This window comes from Asparagus officinalis, chromosome 7, assembly GCF_001876935.1.
Source record: "Asparagus officinalis chromosome 7, Aspof.V1, whole genome shotgun sequence".
Lineage (NCBI taxonomy): Eukaryota > Viridiplantae > Streptophyta > Magnoliopsida > Asparagales > Asparagaceae > Asparagus > Asparagus officinalis.
The window spans coordinates 39385865-39409663 of NC_033800.1; the positions used below are offsets into that span (position 1 = coordinate 39385865).

The following is a 23799-nucleotide window of genomic DNA, read 5'->3' on the forward strand; positions in this document are numbered from 1 at the left end:
GAGGCACCAGAGTCGATAATCCATGGTGCCTCCCTGGTTGACATGGCACTCAACGCAGCTGCATTACCTTGTTGTGCAACAAGAGATGTGCTATGAGTTCCAGCAAGAAATTAACACAGCTTCTCCATTTGTGCCTTAGACAGTGTAACACCATCTCCCTCCTTTGAATCTGTGGCTTGTGCAATTTGAAACACACGACCATCATGTCCCCGTCATGGACTCCAGTTTGCAGGCTTCCCGTGAAGTTTCCAACATGTTGCCTTTGTGTGGTAAGGTCTCTGGCAGTGCTCGCACCAGACTGAATTTTTCTTCCCATGTCGTTGGTGCTGGTCAGACCTATTTTCAGGTTGATGAGTGACCAAGGTAGTGTTTTTAGGTTGATGAACGACTAGGGCAGCATCCTCAGGGGTTGAAATTATAGTGGAGGCATTTTTCAGCATCACTCTTTTTCGGTCGATTGGTACTATTAGTTTGGTACCGAGAAGACGACCCCGAACCTCGTCAAGATCCTGGTTTAACCCAGTAAGAAAATCATAGATTCGCTCTCTTGCCAGCATTTGTTTGTAAAGAACTGCGTCTTCCGGATCTTTCCAATTATAGGATTGAAAAAGATCCATTTCCTGCCATAACTTAATCAAGGCATTGAAATACTGTGTGACATCCAGTTCTCCTTGCCGCAAATTTCGAGCACGGTTACGAAGCTCATATATCTGAGATGTATCCATGAAATCTGAGTAAGCGAGGTTGACTGCATCCCATATGCCTTTAGCAATAGGATAAAACAGGTAAGTCTCACCAATGGTGTCTTCCATGGAATGAATAAGCCATGCCATAACCATGGAATTTTGAATATCCCACGATTGAAACTTTGGATCATTGGCATCAGGTTTGACAATGCTCCTATCGAGATAGCCAATCTTACCTTTTCTGCAAATGACCATTTGAATCGATCTTGACCATTGCAGGAAATTTTTTCCGTTCAATTTGTGGGTGGTGATTTGGAGAGATGTTAGATTCAGGTGATTAGGATCAGATGATGAAACAGTAGTGGGAACAATTTTAGGGGTTGGATTGGCGGTGACCAAAGTCTCCTCCGAATCATCACCCCTGCTCATTCTAGAAGAGCCCATTGATTACCTCAACCAGTGGCTACAGACTTTCTAATTACTGCTCTGATACCATAAAAGCCGGTAAACACTAGGAAGGAATCAAACAAGAACACTGCTGAGAAAATATTTAGGAAGAAGAAGAACAATTGATCTGAATGATAATCACTGACTTGTTTTTCATTCATGCGGTCTCATAGGAAATATATACAGGTCTGGGATAGCTAATCAAATCCCTTAAAACTAGGAACTACCTTTTACATCAAATCAAATCTAATCAATCTTTTCCATGTATAGCAGACTATAATTGACAGCTAATTAAATAATTTACAGCTAATTGTCTAATTAAGGAAACAAAATAATTGACCCGCTAAGAAAATTAATATCCCAGAAGGACAAATTAAAAGTGCTAACGAATCTAAAGCACGCCTAAAGCGTGGTAGACTTCTTGGTTCTAAAGATAAGAATCCTCGAAAGAAAGAGGATCGAATGATCAAAATATTGCTAATGACAAAATTCAACCTTCTGATGAGGTCGCTCCAAAAGAGCCAACTCCTGAAGAAAATAAAACTGCAATAAATTTTATTATTACGAAAGAGTTGGAACCGAAGAGAAGTAATTGTCGATAATGCATTTGCATATAATGTAGCACTTGATATTATAGAAGATAACGAGGATCATGAACCCAGATCGGTTGATGAATGTCGGCGAAGAAATGATTGGTCAAAATGGAAAGATGCGATCTAATATGAATTAGATTCACTAGCTAAATGAAAAGTTTTTGGATATGTAGTCCAAACACCTAAATGTGTAAAGCCGGTAGGATATAAATGGGTATTTGTGAGGAAAAGAAATGAGAAAAATGAAATTATGAGATATAAAGCAAGACTTATAGCCCAATGATTTTTACAAATATCGGGATTTGATATGATGAGACATATTCTCTAATAATGGATGGAATTACATTTAGATATCTTGTGAGTTTAGCGGTACATGAAAAACTTGATATGCGTCTGATGGACGTAGTCACTATTTATTTATATGGAACCTTAGATAATGATATCTATATGAAAATCCCTGAAGGATTTAGCATGCCTAAAGCATGTAAATCAAATCCTAGAGAAATGTATTCCATTAAGTTGCAAAGATCTTTGTATGGACTCAAACAATATGGACGAATGTAGTATAACCGTCTTAGTGAATGTTTAGTCAAAGAAGGTTATACGAATGATCCTATATGTCCATGTGTTTTCATAAAGAGGAATGGGTCAATTTTTGTGATCATTCTTGTATATGTTGATGACCTTAATCTGATTGGAACTCCTGAAGAGCCCCAAAAGGCGATTGAATATTTAAAGAATGAATTTGAGATCAGAGATTTTGGTAAAACTAAATTTTGCCTTGGTTTACCAATTGAGCCTTTAGAAAATAGGATTTTTGTTCACCAAACTACTTATACCCAGAAGGTATTAAAACGGTTCTACATGGATAAAACACATCTATTAAGTACCCCGATGGTTGTCAGGTCACTTGATCCTGCTAAGGATCCTTTTAGACCAAAAGAAGAAGATGAAGAGATTCTTGGTCCTGAAGTATCATATCTCAGTGCAATAGGTACACTAATGTATTTTGCTAATTGTACAAGACCAGATATATCATTTTCTGTGAATTTATTAGCAAGATTTAGTTCATCTTCTACAAACGACATTGGGACGGTATAAAGCATATTTTCCATATCTCCAAGGAATAATTGATCTTGGCTTATTTTATTGTTATAATTCTCGACCTGAATTGCTTGGATATGTTAATGTTGGGTATTTATCTGACCCGCATAAAGCAAGATCTCAAACTGGTTATTTATTTACATGTGGTGACACCGCTATTTCATGGCAATCTACGAAACAATCAATTGTTGCCACTTCTTCGAATCATGCTGAAATAATTACAATTCATGAGGTCAGTCGAGAATGTATTTGGATAAGATCAATGATGCACTATATCCGTAAGAATAGTGGATTGTCTCCTGAAAATAAAAATCCTCCGACTATTTTGTTTGAAGACAATGCAGCTAGTATAGCTCAATTAAAAGGAGGATATATTAAAGGAGATAGTGATACGAGTCGCCGTGCGAGCACCCTTGATCGTGGAATTATCAAGAGTGGGTTGCGAAGAAAATAACAGCCGTGCGAGCACCCTTGATCGTGGAATTATCAAGAGTGGGTTGCGAAGAAAATAACAGAAGAACACACAAAAGAGTTGATTTGGGCGAAGATCAAGAGTGGGTTGCGAAGAAAATAACAGAAGAACACACAAAAGAGTTGATTTGGGCGAAGAAAAATACCTTCACTAGATTATGAGAATTAATAGATTACAAATCTCTCTCTCTCAATCTTTTTAGATCAAAGAACAACCTCTCTGATCTCTTTTCTGATTACAATCTGGTTGGTAAACCCTAGGAAAGTCGTGTTTCTATTTATATCAAATAGATATCCTAAACAGTACAGGAAACTAGGCCCATGCCCAAAACTGCATCGCGGTCGATCGCGAAAGTATCGCGGTCGACCGTGGCTGATTCGCGGTCGACCGAATCAAAACCCGAGGGCAGTTTTGATTATAGTCATAACACGGTCGACCATGGCGGTCGACCGGGATCTTACGATCGACCGCAACGGTCGACCGCCTTCAGATCCAGCTCCTCCTGAGCTTCATGCACGTTCGCGGTCGACCGTGGCTAATTCGTGGTCGATCGCAGAAGAACCAGTAGCCTTCTTCCTGTTCTTTCCTACAGTCTTCGACGTTGCCACCCCCGATGACTTCTTCTACGTCTCTATTCTCAAGATACCATGAGAATCATCTATCCTCACACTCCTGATGAGGATCGCTAAGTTCCCGAAGTAAGGAAGAAGATACACTCGTATCATTGCTCTCATCTTTAGGAACTTGAAGTCCTGTTCAAGTTAGAACTAGAGTTGAGGGAACTCGTGAGCCCCTCCTTCTCTGTTAAACCACTTGGCTTTGCTAGGAACCTGACCTTAGCGTCCGATCAAAAACGATTCTTTAGTTCCTCGTCTAGTCGTAGTCACTTTTCGCTCCAAAATGTAATCCTCTTTCGATGGCTTTTCTAGAAGTCCAATGCACAGCGAGACAAACTTCTTGCTTGCATTCACTAGCCTCTTCGCTCGCGTCGCCGTCCCAAGCTTGTCTCCCTCGGAAGAGACGCCGAACGAAATATGAACTTTTCATCGCCTTTGGTATACTTCTGAATCCGCCTCTCGTGGATCGCATATAAGTACGGATTGCCCAGTATAATTTGATAAACATCCAATGGAACAACGTCGCACATGACCTCGTCAATATAGGACTCGTGGAGCACAAATCTGACAGTGTATTGATCAACTATACTCAGTCTCTCCTCCTTCTAAATCCACCCTAACAGATAGGGCTTCTAATGCTTGACCGTCTTCAGACCCAACTTCTAAACCAAGGCCTCGGATATTAAATTCTTCTTGCTGTCCGGATCAACAATGGCATCAACCAAGCTGGTCTTGACCTGCAACTTCAAAACAAAGAGCTGCTCTATCGGGTCTTTGTCCTTTGTCGTGGTCTGCTTCCCCGCCATAAGGTTGAGATTGTTGTTGGGTTCTGTCATCCCAAGGACTTCCTTCGGACCCTGTGCTACCACGTATGCTTTCTTCTCCTCCTTCTTCTTCAATCCCTTTGGTTTCAGACGAGGATACTTCTCCCAACAATGATTAGCTATGTGCCCTGTATGTTTGTAGTGATTGTATGTCAAACCTGCCTTCCCCGAGTCACCCTTCTTCTTCTCTTCCTTAGATTGAGTGCCACTAGACTTGCCTCCTTTTTGTTTGGAGTCTTATTTCGTTTTGTTGCTCTTCTTTTGCCTACCCTCAATGGTAATGGCCTTCACACTCGCCTCTGCAATGGATTCAACTGTGAAAAGCCTCGTCTCCTTTCGGATATACTCATTCAGACCTGCTATATACTTTATAAAAATAGGATATTTCTCTGTTGTGATGTTGAGGACCATCGATTGTTGTTGGAATTCCGTTGTATACTCTTGGACAGTCTGGTTGAATCGTTGACGTAATATGTACCACTTGTACCAACGCTTTTCGATAAACCCTACCGGATAGAACTGCTTCCTAAGTAGTTCCTTGAACTTGTTCCACGACACCGTCTTCTTCTCCTGCTTGCAATAGGATTTCCACCATGTCAAGGCATGCCCCGAAAGCTTCAGAGTCGCGAACCTTCTTCTCCTGCTTGCAATAGGATTTCCACCATGTCAAGGCATGCCCCGAAAGCTTCAGAGTCGCGAACACGAGCTTCTCCTTGGATGAATATCCGTAGAGTGTGAAATAGGTCTCCATCCGCTCGATCCAATCATCAAGCTTCTTAACGTTGACACTCCCGTCATAAATAGGAATCTTCACTTTGAAGTCTATCTTTAAATTCTGGTAAAAATCCTTACCCCCCTGGTGTGAAACAGACCTAACAATACGGGCCTCCTCATCTGAATCTGAATCCTCACCTTCTCTATCAGACTCCACAAGTTTCTTCTTGCCTTTTGAAGAAGATTCCACCTTGTTTCCTTTGTCTTGGACAAGATTGATGAGCTGCACGAGGGTCGAACCCATTGTCTCCATCTGCTTCTCCAATGCATCTAGCCTTTCTGAGCTATCAACTTTAGTCATCTTCTTCTTCCTTGATTTCTGGACTCCTTTCAATAAAATAAGGATCTCGCCTAGCTTCTTGTATTGCAATTGAGTCAGGACCATGCACATGATGCCCTCTTCGCAGGATCCAATCACTCTGATACCAACTTGATACGAGTCGCCGTGCGAGCACCCTTGATCGCGGAATTATCAAGAGTAGGTTGCGAAGAAAATAACAGAAGAACACACAAAAGAGTTGATTTGGGCAAAGGAAAATACCTTCTCTAGATTATGAAAATTAATAGATTACAAATCTCTCTCTCACAATCTCTCTAGATCAAAGAACAACCTTCCTGATCTCTTTTCTGATTACAATCTGGTTGGTAAACCCTAGAAAAGTCGTGTTTCTATTTATATCAAATAGAAATCCTAAACAATACAGGAAACTAGGTTCATGCCCAAAACTGCGTCGCGGTCGACCGCGAAAGTATCGCGGTCGACTGTGGCTGATTTGCAGTCGACCGAACCAAAACCCGAGAACAGATTTGATTACAGTCATGGTGCGGTCGATCATGATGGTCGATCGGGATCTTACGATCGAGCGCGGCGGTCAACCGCCTTCAGATCCAGCTCCTCCTGAGCTTCGTGCAAGTTCGCGATCGACCGTGGCTGATTCGCGGTCGATCGCAGAAGAACCAACAGCCTTCTTCATGTTCTTTCCTGCAGTCTTTGACGTTGCTACCCCCGACGACTTCTTCCACGTCTCTATTCTCAAGATACCATGAGAATCATCTATCCTCACACTCCTGATGAGTATTGCTAAGCTCCCGAAGTAAGAAAGAAGATACACCCGTATCAGATAGAACGAAACACATTTCACCAAAATTCTTCTTTACACATGATTTTCAAAAGAATGGTGAAATTATTATGCAACAAATTCGATTGAGTGATTATCCGGTAGATTTATTCACCAAGGAATTGCCGACTACAAACTTTGTGAAATTGGTAAAAATTATTGGAATGCATCAGTTGAAAGATCTCAAATGATATTTGAATCAGGGGGAAAAACTAATACACAAGAATAGTGTACTCTTTTTCCTTCACTAAGATTTTTTTCCCACTGGGTTTTTACCTAGTAAGGTTTTAACGAAACATATTCTTTGTGTAATGTTGGACATCCAAGGGGGAGTGTTATGAAATAATGTGGATGCCTATTTAGTTTTCCAAGAAGTTGATATTCCCCTAATACATTAATCTTCTTCCTAGAATAACACAATGCATGTTCTTGAAAGACTAAGTTTAAGAATGAGTAATTAATATGATTTATGTATCATCATCTTAGTTTGTATATAAATAGAGGTATTCCTACATCACTTTGATATAGCAATGAAGAACGAATGAAATAAAATTTCTCTTTACTTCTCGTCTACCTTTTCTTCTCTCTACTTCATTAGTTTTATAACATATATAGTAGTATTGTAGCACAAAAACCCGAAGCCTCTAATTTAAAGGCTTCAAAATATAGATGGTTCATGTTTGTATTAGTGACTGTTAATGAAGCAACCATGACCTTGCAAAAGTCAAATTAACCAAATGTTAGTTACACTTTCTGCTTCAGGGTTAGACTATCCAATAGAATATGATATTGCAATGAAAAAAATGAATAAAAGCTCACGAACAACTGGAGATCCTTGGATGGCACGGCTTTGAACAACTTAAGGCCTCCTAAAACATGTAGTTGTATTCTAGTTGTTTACATTGAAAGGTTATGTAACTGTATTATATTTTCTTTAATATAAATATATAATCTGACTGCCTCTCCCTCCCTAACTCAGTCAAGTTTCCCCTTTTGTGTCTGCAAATACTATCTAACAAAGTCGTCCACCCCTAATTTCCTCAATTCAGCTCAAAAATAATAATTCATCAAAATTAACTAAAAGGACATAAACCATAACTTCACAAAAAATAACAATTGAATTTTTACCTGATGAAACTGACACAGGAGCAAGATGAAGACTTGAAGCAAGCCCTAATTCGGACAATCCTTGACCTATTGTTGAATTAGAACAAAATTAAATGATGGCTAATTAGAAGAAAATTAAATGAATTTTTTATTTAAAATTAGAACAAATGAGAGGAATGAAGAAAAAAAGGGTGAGATGGTGAATTGAGCAGAAAGCATAGGTAAAATTTATTAATACCTTCTTCAATGAAATTCCTTCCTGATTCTACCCGATGCAAAAATTCAGACAATTGAGGAGATGATGGTGGAGGCGCAGCGTTGGTGATTAGGGAAATAACACTCATCTTTTGAAATTGATGACTTAAGATCGTGGGACAGCGTAACGGAAGAACTGAGAAGATGGGCTGAGATGAAGGGTAACGGATGAACTGGTGAATTGAATTCATCTTTAAAAGTTGTTGGAGGTAATGGAAGATCGGAGGAGGCTACGTAACCGATGAATTGAAAGGATTAGGACGTAACCGATGAATTGAAAGGAGGAGGAAGAAAATAAGCGTAACCGATGAAAGGGTGAAGTGGTTTATGAATTAATGAGTATCCTTGTCATAAGAGGGGATTTCCTCCTTGACGCCTCTAAAATCACATGATTGAGCGATATTATGGATGATCCGCTCCATTGAGCTTGATCTACATATTTTAAAACCCCAACACACCAAGTTTGGGGTGAATCCGTCGTCGTTTGACTCTCCATGGAACCATGTGAAAAGTTCTATTCATTCAAAGCCGTTAAAATTGATACGAGGGGATACGAGGGGATGAAGGGGCAGCAGCTTTCTTTCCTCGCTCTTCTCCTCCAAATAAACCCTCATTAAACCCTCAGAAAAGGGGGGAAATTCAAGAAAGAGGAAGACACAAAAGAAGAAAAAGAATGATTATGGCGATGAGGGCAATGGCGAAGGATCGGATCCGAGCGTTGCCGCTGGGGATGGCGGTGACGAGAACTCTTTACACGGGGGACGGAGGGAGGTGAGTAGATAAGCGCGCCTTTCAGGTGCGGTTTGTGCGCCTGTGGGAAAGCGATCCAAGCAGCAGCGTCGAGGATACGATGAGGAGGTGGTTGAAGGAGGGGAGGATGGTGACCGAATCCGAGCTCATGAGCTTCGTCAGGGAGCTTCGCAAACACAAAAATTACACTACTGCCCTTCAGGTTAATTTACAGAAATGCCTTCTGTTTATCATCAATTTATGTCTCAATTTTATCATTTGGCATTGTCCGACAGAAACAAGGGTAAAAAAATTAAAACAGAAGAAATTTGATTTATTACCCGGAAAAACTCGAGTTTGCAATGCACATAACAAGACTCTAGTTATATGTAATAGTTTCGAGCTCTTTTGATGGGTTTGCAGCAAATAGAGTGCATATTTTTAGAGACAACATGGAGCAATAACCATTAAAGGCGAATTATGTTTTCTAGATTTATGATACCTTATCATACTAATTTATATAATTACAAGAAAGCAGAGAACAGGACATGCGTAGTGTGTGAATCTAAATTGTTAGAAGTGTTTGTAGATAAAGTACTTTATGTTGTATGTACCCGATCAGAAGCTAAGGTCAGAAATAATATCTAATTAGTACTGATTGATGGAAATCCAAGCATGGGATTGTTGCCAAAAATAAGGAGGTTTACCAATGAGATTAACCAAAACCGTTCTCTTTCTTTTAATATGAGGAGGGTCATCTAAGTTATCTTGATATAGGTATGAAATTTCTTTTACCATATTAGTTCTAGCATCTATTAAACTTTTGACCTCCGTAAGTTATATTCCTTTCCAATCTCAACAAGTTTCTCTTAGGTCTCTTCTACTGCTGTGCTTGTATACAAATATAGATAATGCGTGCTTATTGTGTGCGCCAATTGATGGTTATTTGGGCCTCCTCCTTGTCAATCCATTTAATATTGTCCTATCACTTTTCCTAGTTTACACACACACACCGATCACTGTCGGATATGTTAAAAACATCTCAAAATAGTCTGTCTTCATCATATCCACAATCGAATTTGTATCATACTTATTATTAATACTGATGAGTACATAAATACCTTAGTGTTTACATGGCTTTGCACATAAATACCCTAAGTTTTTTTGACAATTAATAACCTTATTGTTTCCCACCTTTGGATCCCATTATCTTTTCCTAACATTGTTATATTTTACCCCACTTTTTATTTTTAGCCAAAATTTTTACTATCTCTCCATCTCCTGCCTCCCCCCCCCCCCCTAAAAGAAAGGAAAATGTAGAAAGTGGAATAGAGATTAGGATTTTTTTGGGGGGCGGGGTGGGGATGAAAGAATAAGTCTGTTCTTACCACTGTGTATAATTCCTGAAACTAGTGTACCCCGGTTTTTCCTTCTTTTTCCCAAGTCACTGCTATGAACATCACAAAATGACATGAGAGAAGAGATCATGGTTACTGGAGGAGCATGCTTTATTGGTCTCACAGTTGCTTTTGCTTTCTCAAAGAGAGGTTTCTTGTGTCCATCACAGGTTAACCTTGATTAGGGGGACATACAGTCAGTTCAGTCGGGTGTTAAAGAATTTCACATAAACTTAAACCAGATAATGTTCTTAATTTATGAAACCAAACAGACTTCGATCAAAATTATTTTGGTCATCATGTTTCTATTCCGGTTTATATTTATGGTTTAGACATTTTAGCGTCTATATTATTGGTATAGGTTGTTTGACGCAAATGGAAGAAAGGTATATCAGAACATTCGTGTTAAATAAAAAATGTAGAATAAGGCATAATCCATTAACAACCAAGGATAACGATACAATTGATAACCTTAGATAATAAATATTAGGAAAAGAAGAAGGAAAAGTTTGTTTGAATTATAAAAAAAGTAAAAAAGAGAAAGTATATCTTAACAAGAGAATGAGAAGATGAGAAGAAGTTCAGATAATTGACTTAGTTGAATATCTTATCAAACTAAAAATTGAACCAAATCGACTATCATTATATTATACAACAAAATTTCATTATACCGAGTCTCGAGAAATAAAAGTTCGATTCGGTTTATGGTACACCTTTAATTTATTCATAATAACCGACTAAAACCCCAACTACACCAACATGCTACTGCATATCTCTGCTAAATCCTTAGCTCTTCGTGCAGCTATAAGCAATAGTTTTGGATAGAGTAGAGATTCTTGCCAGAGACTACAATTACTTTACAAATGTCTTCCTAATCTTACTTTAGAAATTTGCCATTTACGTAATTTTTGTTATCAGCGAATGAATTTATGAATATTATTTGTTTTATATTGTTACTTGCTCTTTACTTAGTGTTTTCCTTCTTTTTTTTAATTTACATAATATTACCTAAGTATTAAATTGCATATGTCTCATCTGTTTCAACCCACTTTAGACAAGTAATGGTTCCTCGTATCTTGCATGCATATAATGGATATGAACGTAAGGAGAACAAAATCATCTTAGAGTAGTAGAGCTGAGTGGCAGGATTTTGTTGTATGCTATGTTGTAAGTGTAGGATTAGGTATACATTACAGTGTTATCTGTTTTATCGTGATTTTCCCCATATTTATACGCTCATAGCATATCCATTTAAAAAGGTGAATTTTAAAAATTTTATTCGCATGTACAGAGTTCACTATGGGCATCCTTGCAGGAATATGATTATGTCCTAACAACAAGGCTTGGTGTTGGCAGTGAGCTAGAAGGGATATCCAGACATGTTCTTATTGTAATAGAAGTTATTAATAGTGAGGTGATAGATTTATGCACTTTATAAAATGACTGTACGAGTATTAATTTAGCAAAAGACTATAGTGAACGCTCTCACGAGAATTTATTTAATGTTTATAACTGTACTCACATTTATTAGTGTTCATCTTCTTAATTATTTACTCATGTGTAGTATGAAACGGTAAAATTGAGTATTATAATTTTGATTCCAGATATATCTATACATGGTAATTGGTTCATATATAATCCGATTATTTATTAAGACGGTATGGAACAGTTGATACTCTCAGATTTTGGTAACCAAGGTAATTGGAAATATGTAAGACAAAATGTATCTATCTTCCATGAGTTGAAACTCATGAGGCATTTATTACTAACCTTTTTTGATTGACATCAAGCCTTCGGCATATTTATAGATTCTAGTCCAATAAAGTATTTCTCTATTTTCTATTTTTCTGTAAGTCATAGTGATCAGTTTAAATGACAAACATTTGCAGTTATTGATGTCTATGCCTTTCATAGATGTTATTTTCTTATTGGATATGATTGTTCATGATTGATTAAGTTTTCTACCTTACGTATTAATTAAATACGCTATCTAGCGCAAGTCTTCTATTCAAATTTTTATATTCTCGTATTTTTCCTAAGCTTTTTCCCTTTATTATTATATTAATTTGAACTCATTAGTGAATGTATTCTCATGACTTATGTTAGGATTCGATAGAAGAGACATCAATAATTAATTATTTTGGACAAAATTAAAAATCTGATAGAATTATACTCTTGATCAGGGCATGAGATTCTTATATATATAGTACTATTTCATAAATCTGTGTACTCTTATGTTTCATATAGCTCATTAATGATACAATTGTTTAGCATGATTATTGTCTCCTTTTATGTCTGAAAATCTTGTGGGAAATACTATTATCATCAACTACGTCTTATGTATTTATATTCCTATTAGTGTGACTCAAATGTCATATCACATCTTCAATAAACTCATGGTATTGTTAGCAGTTTGTACGAAATCATTATAGATTTGATTACTTCTGAGTAGGACCTAAGAAGTTTACAATGTAGAGATATGTTTCCTACAGAAAAGCCATAGTAAATTATTTAACTTTTCAATCATCAATTTTTGCAGGGCCTGTTGACGTTTAGCTTAGTCGCATTATTTATACTTCTTGATCATTTATATCGTTAGGACAGATTGGATGGAATAGTCATAATGAATTATAACGTATTTATATCAGTTCTAGATATTCAGGTATCAGCCATGCAATTCGATTCTAGCTCCCTCTGGCATATCTTGGGAAGGTCATCTGGCGTGAATTCCTATAAGAGTTATTGGTCCTATAAAACTGTATTTCATCTCGGTAACACCTATACTATCACACAATGCATACTAATCACTCACAGCGTCATATCACATTACGCTAGATCTCTTTCATAAAACAGTTTGCCAAGATAGAAAATGAGACAAATGACATAAGCATTAGCTCTTGAGCAGATGAAAAACTTTGGATAACTTTGCTTCAACCCTCGTCAATATTGAATCTTCTTAATTCTTTTCAATTTTACACTTAAAAGATGGAATATCCTATGAACGGTCTGCCAAAGCATCGCAGTGCTCTGTTATAGTACTTGAGACATAATTGAGGTGATAGGAGCCCAAATGATTCGTTCGATACAATTGTCTATACTTTAAGGGCATTTAGCCTCTATAAATTACGTCTGTGTTCTTCTATTGATCCCAATAAATGATTGAATTATTTGAAGGCTCAGTTGAAAGAGTCAATTTGAGATTATTAGACTGTTGCTTCCGAATCATCTCTTCATCTACTAAGACAGATGTAATGAGGTCATTACTCTATTCTTGGTCTTCTGGGATTAGTTTATATATGTATGATAATTTTTATATGATGACATATTGTCTTGAGTTACCCTAAAGATAGGCAATTGAGAATATATTCAAGGATTTAATTCACCGTTTGATCTATGAATATTTTTAGATCCGTATCAATAAATATATTTGATTATTGTAGGAAGATGCCTTTTATCTTACTTGAATTCTAATTTCATAAGTTTTCCTTTCCACCATCATACGGGGTCTTGGTTTTGCGTAATTTAGCAGAGTACCATATGTCAGTCCATAGGGTGTGAATAGTACTCTATTGTCGCTTTAGCCTAATATCCGATGCACACATATATAAATCTTCTGATGCTATTCCTCAATCAGTTTCATTCATGGCGCTGATGGCAATGACAATATGGGGTGATGTGTTGATGAGTGGAATGCAGTGCTTTGAAGAATGTTGGAGTCGTTTTGTTGATCGGAATACCGACAACTATGAGTGTATTATATATTGATTGGGCTGAATGTAGTAATTTCGATGCAAATTACTTAAGATTAAGGGAGATTATTGAGAATAGAGACGATTCAGGCCATGACTTCCTGGAGATAGCGTAATAGAGAAAGGGATTTCGGATTAAGACTTACAAGGAATCATTGGGGACTCGTTCACTGAGTATTTTACTTTACTTGGATGTTGATGAAATGCGTAGTCGTTTGGGCTATTAAAGGCCTGGTAATCATCCATTGACGATTATCCTGATAAATAAATGCCATAGAGGTAATGGAGCCGAGCAAATGAGAATGGGAGTCTTGATTTCTATGACACTATTTTTTTTGAGGAAGACTAAGGATGTGCGATGGAGCAGAAGAAAAATTGCAGATCATGTCTATAGATAGAATATAACATGAATTGCTCTGGATGCAGAAGCCTACATGAAATCTCTTATCCCAAAGTTTATAGTTCTGATGAAAGACATGTGAGCCATATCTTCCGCAAGAGTAATAAATTAAAGTCTGATGATGGATCCAAAGTCAGGGACGGCTAAGCCTTGTTAAGTACGTTGAATAATGGTTATCCATTGATTTAGGTGAATGCAAAGAACTTAGCGTTCGTATAATTAGTAGTATATAATGCGACAATTGGTGTTGTCTCTGGATAGCCCACTCTTATTATCTTAAAAATAGTTCGATTTCTCAGTTAGATTAACAGGGAGTATCAGCGTTAGAGATCGTCTGACTACTGCTGGTAAATAGCAAATATACAATGAATGTTGAGATTCTCTTTCTCCATAACCTAACTTATGAAATTCGGTGATCATATACTAGAGGATAAAGCAATTTTAACAGGTAGTGTTAGGATGGTTTAACATCTTTCTCTGTTTCTCCGCACATTTCATAGGGTAGTTTTCTCGGACAAATGTATATGTATATTGACTAAGCTTTATATTATATCCCTGTATAATAATGTATCCTCTTAATTGCAACTCGACCTATATCAGTCTTCATCTCGATAGTATCTGATTTAGCCTTATATATTTGTAGAACAGGTATTTCTTTTTTCACCCATAAATATATGATTGAATATGATTGAGATTAAAATAACTTATTCTTGAATTATTGGATGTATGAATATTTTCTTATTTTTGTAATACATAGTATAACACGACACACTGAGCTAATAGCTCTATGTTTTGTTTAAGGTACCATATTTAATATTTTAATTAGAGCTGAGTAGTATAAGTATCGTGGAATATGAAAATGTAGAGACTGACGATAGAATGACACAGTGGATGGATAGGTTAAATTAGTTCTATCTTTACCTTTATATCAACCCTCGTAGATGAAAAAGGGATAAATTTATGCAAATAGGTACTATCATCCCGGACCTTTAGGGGGCTTCCTCCTGGTAACTTTTGAATACGTGATTCCACTTGTACACATAATGGCAATGTTTGGGGTGGTTGCTGGGAATATTTTAAATTTAGAGGCTTATGTAGAGTTAATCTCTATAGAATGATCATTCTTGATTATAATATGTGAAGATTTCTGGATATATTCGCATTAGATACACAGCATCTTGATTTGTATTTTAATTTTATTTATGATCTTGACTTGTTTTCCATTATTAATTAGTGATGATATGAGATTAGGATTTTTTTGGGGGGCGGGGTGGGGGATGAAAGAATAAGCTGTTCTACACTGTATAATCCTGAAACTAGTACCCCGGTTTTCCTTCTTTTTCCCAAGTCACTGCTATGACATCACAAAATGACATGAGAAGAAGAGGATCATGGTTACTGGAGGAGCATGCTTTATTTGGTCTCACACTGTGCTTTTGCTTTCTCAAAGAGAGGTTTCTTGTGTCCATCACAGGTAACCTTGATTAGGGGTGAGCATACAGTCAGTTCAGTCGGTGTTAAAGAATTTTCACAAAACTTAACCAAAATGTTCTTAATTTGAAACCAAACAGACTCGATCAAAATTATTTTGGTCAGCTCTATTCGGTCTATTTGGTTTAGAATTTTGCCTGTTTATGGTAAGTGTTGTTTTGACCCAAAAGAAAGGTAATCAAGAAATCGGTAAAAAAAAAGGTGAATTAAGGGATCAATAAAAGAACGATACAAATAAATTGAGATAATAAAAAATTTAAGGGAAAAGAGAAGGAAAGTTGTGGACTAATAAAAGGAAAGAAAGTCATTTAAACAAATGAGAGAGTGATCGGTTTCGTTTGACTGAGTTGAAATTTTCTCAAACTAAACTGACCAAACTATATTCTTATACCGAATCGAACCATCAAAGTTCGATTGGTTCGGTCACTTTAATTAATTCAAACCGACTAATGCTCACCCTTAACCTTAGCTCTTGTGAGGTAGCACTGGATAGAGTTAGAGATCTTGCAGGACTGAATCTCTTTCAAAGTCTCCAATCTAACTTGGTTTGCTATATTTGCTTGCACTAGGGAATCTTATCCTTGTTTTAATTGGTTACTTGCTCTTTACTTAGTGTTTTCCTTCTTTTTTTTAATTACATAAAATAATAGGTTGCTATGCTCCATCTGTTTCAACCCACTTTTTGACCGAAGTTCCTCCCGTTGCATGGAGTAGGGATATGAGGAAGGAGAAAAACATGTAAAAAGTATGCAGAGGTGATTCTGTTTTTCTTTTTCCCCCATGTTTAAGCTAACTTTAAAAGAGTGACTTTTTAAATTTTTGGGCACGTGCAAGTCACATGAGCACCTTGGAGGGAATATTCCAACAACGAAGTGATAGAGGGTATTGACATGCCACTTTATAGAAGTTTAGGGTATTTACTTGTTATAAAAATAGGGTGTTTATTTGCAAAGACATGTGAACATTAAGGTATTTATGTGCTACTAATCCCAGTATTAGTGTTGTTTCTCATATTACTTTTTCATATATAGTTTATTCATTTATCTGGATGCTTGTAAAGGTAAATTGATACATTAACATATCTCTTCGTTTTTACCCAAAATGATTGGAAAGAAGAAGAAAAAGATACTTCATGTAAATGGGCATGTTTTTACAAACTTTTTTCTTGTTGACACAAGCTCGTGCATTGATCTGTCACAAACGTTTTTTCTTTTTTCTTTTTCTGTACAGGTGTCCGTTTAAATGCAACACATCTTACTGTGTCATTGGCATTTCAAGTGAATTGTTTTATTGTGGATCTTTGTCCATGATTGCTTCTTAGGTTTACCCATACATTATGTTTTGAAGGTTCTTTCTTTCAATTTTATTATCGGTATTTTTTCTAACGTTCCCTCTAATTATCATATGGAATTTCCATGCTGTCAGGATCGATAAAGTAAAGCAATAATACTTTGGGGACAAAAATTAAAACTGAAGTATTTTGATACTGATTTTTAGCATGAATTGTCTCCTTAGTACTGAAGTTCTTGTGAGGAATCATGCCTTTCATCAACACGTGGATGCTTTTAATTGATTTATGCTGAATGTCACAACCTTCTCAAAAATGGTATTTGTGATGTACGATCATTAAGACTGAACTACTGAAGGAATTAGAAGTTTACAATTAGAGAGCATCCGTCAGGGAAAGCCATCGTAATTTTTTAACTTGAATTTTGCAGGGAGCCTATCTTACGATATTTAATTTTTTTCATTAACAGTTAACAGATTGGATGGAAAAAAAAGGTCTTACATTCAATTTCAGTAGCCATGCAATACGTTTAGATCTCATATCGAAGGTCAGCGGAATAGATATGGCTGAGAAATATTTCGGTACACTTCCTATACAAGCAAAGAACCAAAAGACATACGGATCTCTTCTAAACAGCTTTTGCCAAGAGAAAATGGAAGACAAAGCCATTGCCCTCTTTGAGAAGTTGAAAGAACTGAACTTTGCTTCAACCCTCGCATATAACAATATCATGACACTTTACAAGATATTAGATCAGCCAAAGAAGGCCCTTATGTACTTTGAAGAAATGAAAGGAGCCAATGTCGCTTCAGATACATTTACATTAGGCATCTTAATTACCTGTTACACTTCCCTAAATGATATTGAATCAGTGGAAAGAGTCATTGAGGAAATGAAAGTGGCCGAAATTCCTATGACAGAGGTCATTTACTCTAATCTGGCTTCTTGTTATATTTGTGCAGGAATTTATGAGAAAGCTGAGTTAGCCCTTAAGAAGGCAGAGGAAATTATGAATCACCGTGATAGAACTTCTTATAACCGTATAATAAGTTTGTATGCAAGAGCCGGTAATTTAGCAGAGACCATTAGGGTGTGGAAATTACTAAAAGCTTCTTTCCCAAGGACAAATAATTTGAGCTATCACAATTTTCTTCATGCGCTTGGAATATTAGGTGATGTGGATGGAGTGAAGCAGTGCTTTGAAGAGTGGGAGTCGGTTTGTATCAACTATGATGTAAAAGTGCTGAATGTAGTAATCGATGCATACTTAAGGAAGGGGATGGTTGAAGAAGCAGAATCACTGCGAGAGAAGGGTATAGAGAAAGGACTTGGATTAGATTTCAGGACATTGGACCTGTTCACTGATTATTACTTGGAGAGAAATGACGTGGGTTTGGCTTTAAAGTGCCTGGACATCATTGATACCTCTGAAAAACAATGTGAATGGAAGCCGAGCAAAGAGAAGGTGAGCATATTTTTGAAGTATTTTGAGGAAGCTAAGGATGTGGATGGAGCAGAGAAATTCTGTCAGATTCTGAAGAAGATCAACTGCCTCGATGCAGAAGCCTATGAATCTCTTATCCGTGTTTATGTGGCTGCTGAAAGAAAGGAGCCCTCTCTTCCGCAAAGAATAAAGGAGGATGGAATCAAGGTCAGCGCTGAAGCCGGTAAGTTACTTGAAATGGTTACTGATTAGGTGAAGAAGAACTCGGTTTCTGAAAATAGTAGCTAATGCAGCTTTGGTTCCTGGAAGCCCCCTTATTTCTGAAAATACTTTCTAGTTTCAACAGAGGAGTTCGTTAGGATCGTGTTATAGAAAATACAAGATTGAATCTTTTAACCAAATGAATTTGATTATAGAGGATCAAAGATAACCCAGGAGTAGGTGGTTACGTTTTCCTGTTCCCATTCATGGGCTAGTTCTTCGGACAAAGAATGAATATTGACATGCTTCTATTCATCCTGTAATGTTACTTAATTTGACGAATCATTCAGTCTTAGCTTCGATAGTATCGAGGCCTATATTTGTAGAAAGTTTTCTTTTTTCACCTCATGAAAATAATGATTAGATGATGAGACTTAAAATTATCTGTTGGATGTGATTGTTGATTAATACAATTACACGTCCCTGCTGCTAATAAGCTCTGTTTTGTGTAATTATTTATTAGCGAGAGTAAACGGGGAAATGAAATAGGATGAGATGATGCAGGTGGATGGTTAAATAGTTCTTTTCATCCTTTATCAATCCTGTAGATGGAAAAAGGGTAAATTTTGCAAAACACCCGTGACCTTTGGGGGGCTCCTCACGAAACTACCGTGACCTTAATTGTTCCACAAAACAATGTTGGGTGGTTCGTTGGGAAAATTTTAAAGTTTAGAGGGCTTATGTGAGAAATCCATAGAGTTCATCTGTCATATGTGAAATTTACCCCATATATATATATATATATATATAGATTAATGGGTATCATTGTCATAGGAGGGGATTTCCTCCTTGACGCCTCTAAAATCACATGATTGAGCGACATTATGGATGATCCGCTCCGTTGAACTTGATCTACATATTCTAAAACCCCAACACACCAAGTTTGGGGTGAACCCGTCGTCATTTGACCCTCCATCGAGCCATGTGAAAAGTTCTATTCATTCAAAACCGTTAAAATTGATACGAGTGGATGAAGGGTCAAACGACGACGGGTTCACCCCAAACTTGATGTGTTGAGGTTTTAGAATATGTAGATCAAGTTCAACGGAGCGGATCATCCATAATGTCGCTCAATCATATGATTTTAGAGGCGTCATAGGAGGAAATCCCCTCCTATGACAAGGATACCCATTAATCTCATATATATATATATAATTTAGACGTTAAAGCAAGAAGTAAAACTTTTAAAGCAAGAGAATCAATATATCCTCACAAAGATTAGTGAAGAAGAGGAACTTAGAGAGAAACATGCATCAATAGTCTCTTCTCAACCTAATTCACCTAGAATCTCTGATAGAGATAACGATGTTGCAGAATCTTCCCAAAAGAATGAATTTTTGAATATATTACAACAAATAACATCTCAAAAATGATATATAAATATTACATTGGTCATAGCCAAACGAGTGTTTATACCAGATCTTATAGCTTTAGTTGATAGCGATGCAGACAATGGGATTCAGCCCAATTTAACTATTCCACAATTAAAAAGGAAATGCTAGCTATTATAAAATGTTTTTACAAATTTAGAGATGATATTCTCAACCAACAATTTCTATTAAAAATAGATTGTAGTTCTGTTAAACCTGTTTTAGAAAAAATGTTAAAAATCTTGTTTCTATACAAATTTTTGCCAGATGGCAAGCTGAATTAAGATTGATTATATATGTGGACAAGATAATCATCTACATGATTTCCTAACACGTGAATTCTTACAGGGTACGTGGACAAGATAATCATCTATATGATTTCCTAACACGTGAATTCTTGCAGGGTACTCATGCTGGAATAACTCCTCCCAAAGGGGGGAGGAAATGTTGGAGGAAAAATTTTTGCCAGATGGCAAGCTGAATTAAGATTGATTATATATGTGGACAAGATAATCATCTACATGATTTCCTAACACGTGAATTCTTACAGGGTACGTGGACAAGATAATCATCTATATGATTTCCTAACACGTGAATTCTTGCAGGGTACTCATGCTGGAATAACTCCTCCCAAAGGGGGGAGGAAATGTTGGAGGAATTGATTATATATGTGGACAAGATAATCATCTACATGATTTCCTAACACGTGAATTCTTACAGGGTACGTGGACAAGATAATCATCTATATGATTTCCTAACACGTGAATTCTTGCAGGGTACTCATGCTGGAATAACTCCTCCCAAAGGGGGGAGGAAATGTTGGAGGAAACTTATATATGTACATATAAGTTTATACAAATTTATACTCTTATATGTATTTATACTATTATATAAATATACTTATATATGTACATATAAGTTTATACAAATTTATACTCTTATATGTATTTATACTATTATACTCTTATATATATATTTATACTCTTATATGTATTTATACTATTATATAAATATATGTATTTATACTATTATATAAATATACTCTTATATGTCTTTATACTATTATACTCTTATATGTATATTTATACTCTTATATGTATAAATATATTTATACTCTTATATATATAAATATACTCTTATATGTATATATTTATACTATTATACTCTTATATGTATATTTATACTCTTATATGTATTTATACTATTATACTCTTATATATATATTTATACTCTTATATGTATTTATACTATTATATAAATATACTTATATATGTACATATTTATACTCTTATATATATAGGGAGAGGTTCAAATACAAACCTCACTATCCTAAAAACTAAAAACCAATCCTCTCCATTGGATCTAGATTCATCCAATGGCTGAGATTAAAGCTGCATAAGGGTAATTAGGTAAAATAAACAGCCCACTAAAGAGAGGTAATTAATGCTTATCTGTTGAGTTCTCTATTTCCCCATGCAACTCTCTCTCTCTCCAAAATCACAGCAACTCTCTCTCTGTCTTCAACATCTCTCTTCTTCAACCTCTCTCTCTCTCTCTCCAAAATCACAGCAACTCTCTCTTCTTCAACCTTCGTCCTCATGGTTTATGAAATTATTTTGACGCTTCGTCTTCACGGTCTTCTTCAACCTTCGTCTTCATGATTCAGTGGGCTGTTAAATTATTTTGAGGCTTTAATGGTAAGTTTATAAAATTTGTTTGATTTTTCATCTAAAAGTTTTAGTTTTAACTTTTTGTTGTAAAAGGTGAAATATTTCACCTTTTAGTCTGAAAAGTTTTTTGTTTTTTGAAGAAACCAGTTGAAAAACGAAGACACGAATAAGTGAATCTAGATTCACTGCAGTGAATCTCGATTCACAGCAGTGAATCCAGATTCAGTATGTGAGGTGTTTGTTTTTACCATTAAAATTGTAATTTTTTGCTGTAAAAGATGAAATCTTTTCATGGTTTAAAATTTTATAGCTTGTTTTTACCATAAGTTTCTTATTCTTTTTGTTTAAAATTTTATAGCTTGTTTTTTACCATAAGTTTCTTATTCTTTTTGTTTAAAATTTTATAGCTTGTTTTTTACCATAAGTTTCTTATTCTTCAATATAATCCAGATTCAATGGAGTGAATCCAGATTCACTGGAGTGAATCCAGATTCACTGGAGTGAATCCAGATTCAATGGAGTGAATCCAGATTCACTGGAGTGAATCCAGATTCACTGGAGTGAATCCAGATTCACTCCAGCGAAAGCTTGGATGGTTAGGATGGTTTTTAATGAATTGTTGAAGAAATAAATGCATGTGCTGTAATTTCGAAGAAATAAACGCATGAGTGAATCTAGATTCACTGCAGTGAATCCAGATTCAGTTATGGGAGGTGTTTATTTTTTACCATAAAAATCGTAACTTTTTGTTGTAAAATGTGAAATTATATCATGGTTTAAAATTTTATAGCTTGTTTTTTACCATAAGTTTCTTATTCTTTTTGTTTTTTATTTTTGCAGATTTGTTATTGTTTGATAACGAGTTTCAGTTCACTAAGTTTCTTATTCTTTTTGTTTTTTATTTTTACAGATTTGCTATTGTTTGATAACGAGTTTCAGTCCACTGAATCTGGATTCAATTAAGTGAATCTGGATTCACTCCAATGAATCGAGCTTCAATATAATCCAGATTCAATGGAGTGAATCCAGATTCACTGGAGTGAATCCAGATTCACTCCAGCGAAAGCTTGGATGGTTAGGATGGTTTTTAATGAATTGTTGCTGTGTTCTTCATGCGAAGATGGAAGATCAAAGCTTGATAGAAGATGGAAGTGAGTTACAGAGAGCAGGAAGTGAGTTAGAGAGAGAAATGGGGAAATGAAGAACTCAATAGAGAAGCATTAATGTTGCCAGCCACCATTAATGTAGTGAATTGTTCCACGTGTTGTATTTTTGGTTTCCAATGTTGTCAGCCACCATTAATGTAGTGAATTGTTCCAATTTTACCCTTTTAACATTAATGATGTGTATTAAATTTGTCTATATTTACAATTCTGTCATCGAAATGTAGGCCATTGGATTAGATAGATTGGAGGGTTATGATTGGTTGCTGCACGGTATTAACTTAAAATTTGGGAAGAGTAAGGTAACATGCACGCCTACCAGAATTCCAATCGCTTCAAGCTTTAACAACTGTCACCTTTTTCAATCAAATCTTCATTGAAGAGTTAAAACACTGAACTTCAAATATTCAATTTAATGACTTGCAAGTACTAAAAGAGAGAGAATAAAATATCCCAAATCCCACGTAATGAAGGACTAAACCCTAATTTGTTTGGGGCCTATCTTCTAAAATCAAATTATATATACCAATAAGTTCCAAACAACATATTACAGAGGACATGTGTGCAATTACTCGCCTTTTCTCAACGGTAGGTATGTTCTTGCATATAGCGCAATGTAAAGATGGGTTTGTGGGTTATAGTTTAGTGTAATATTCTAACCCGCAAAAAATTGCAGCTTACTTTTGTCTACCGCGTTGGTGGGTAAATTCTCAAATATCAAATGCGCACATGATTTTTGAATTTATGAAAACAAATAAATAATCTTCTGTTGTAGCATTTTATTCTGGTCTGGATATCCTCCAATAGTGCATTAACCTTTTCCTTGCGATCGAGTCGGAT

General features: G+C 36.1%; 2 protein-coding genes across 4 annotated transcripts; one reads left to right on the top strand and one right to left on the bottom strand.

The window, feature by feature from the left end:
* Positions 213–1130, bottom strand: LOC109846996. Its single transcript, XM_020416237.1, has one exon. It carries the CDS (start codon positions 1128–1130, stop codon positions 213–215), a length of 918 nt encoding a protein of 305 aa, XP_020271826.1.
* Positions 8807–19139, top strand: LOC109849346 (pentatricopeptide repeat-containing protein At1g02370, mitochondrial-like). Of its 3 annotated transcripts, none has more exons than XM_020419166.1 (2): positions 8807–8949; positions 17521–19139. In XM_020419166.1, the coding sequence occupies exons 1-2, from the start codon at positions 8848–8850 to the stop codon at positions 18745–18747; spliced, it is 1329 nt and encodes a 442-aa protein (XP_020274755.1). In that variant the 5' UTR covers positions 8807–8847; the 3' UTR covers positions 18748–19139. The 3 variants fall into 3 exon arrangements, with proteins under 3 accessions (XP_020274755.1, XP_020274757.1, XP_020274756.1); XM_020419168.1 differs by having other exon boundaries at positions 8868–8949; positions 16994–19139; XM_020419167.1 differs by having other exon boundaries at positions 8870–8949; positions 16414–19139.

Excerpts from the sequence above, each read along its gene's own strand:
- LOC109846996 (XM_020416237.1), bottom strand. The coding sequence starts at position 1,130 with ATGGGCTCTTCTAGAATGAGCAGGGGTGATGATTCGGAGGAGACTTTG.
- LOC109849346 (XM_020419166.1), top strand. The coding sequence starts at position 8,848 with ATGAGGAGGTGGTTGAAGGAGGGGAGGATGGTGACCGAATCCGAGCTC. Across the intron at positions 8,950-17,520 it reads ATTACACTACTGCCCTTCAG|TTAACAGATTGGATGGAAAA; the intron begins GTTAATTTACAG and ends TTTCATTAACAG.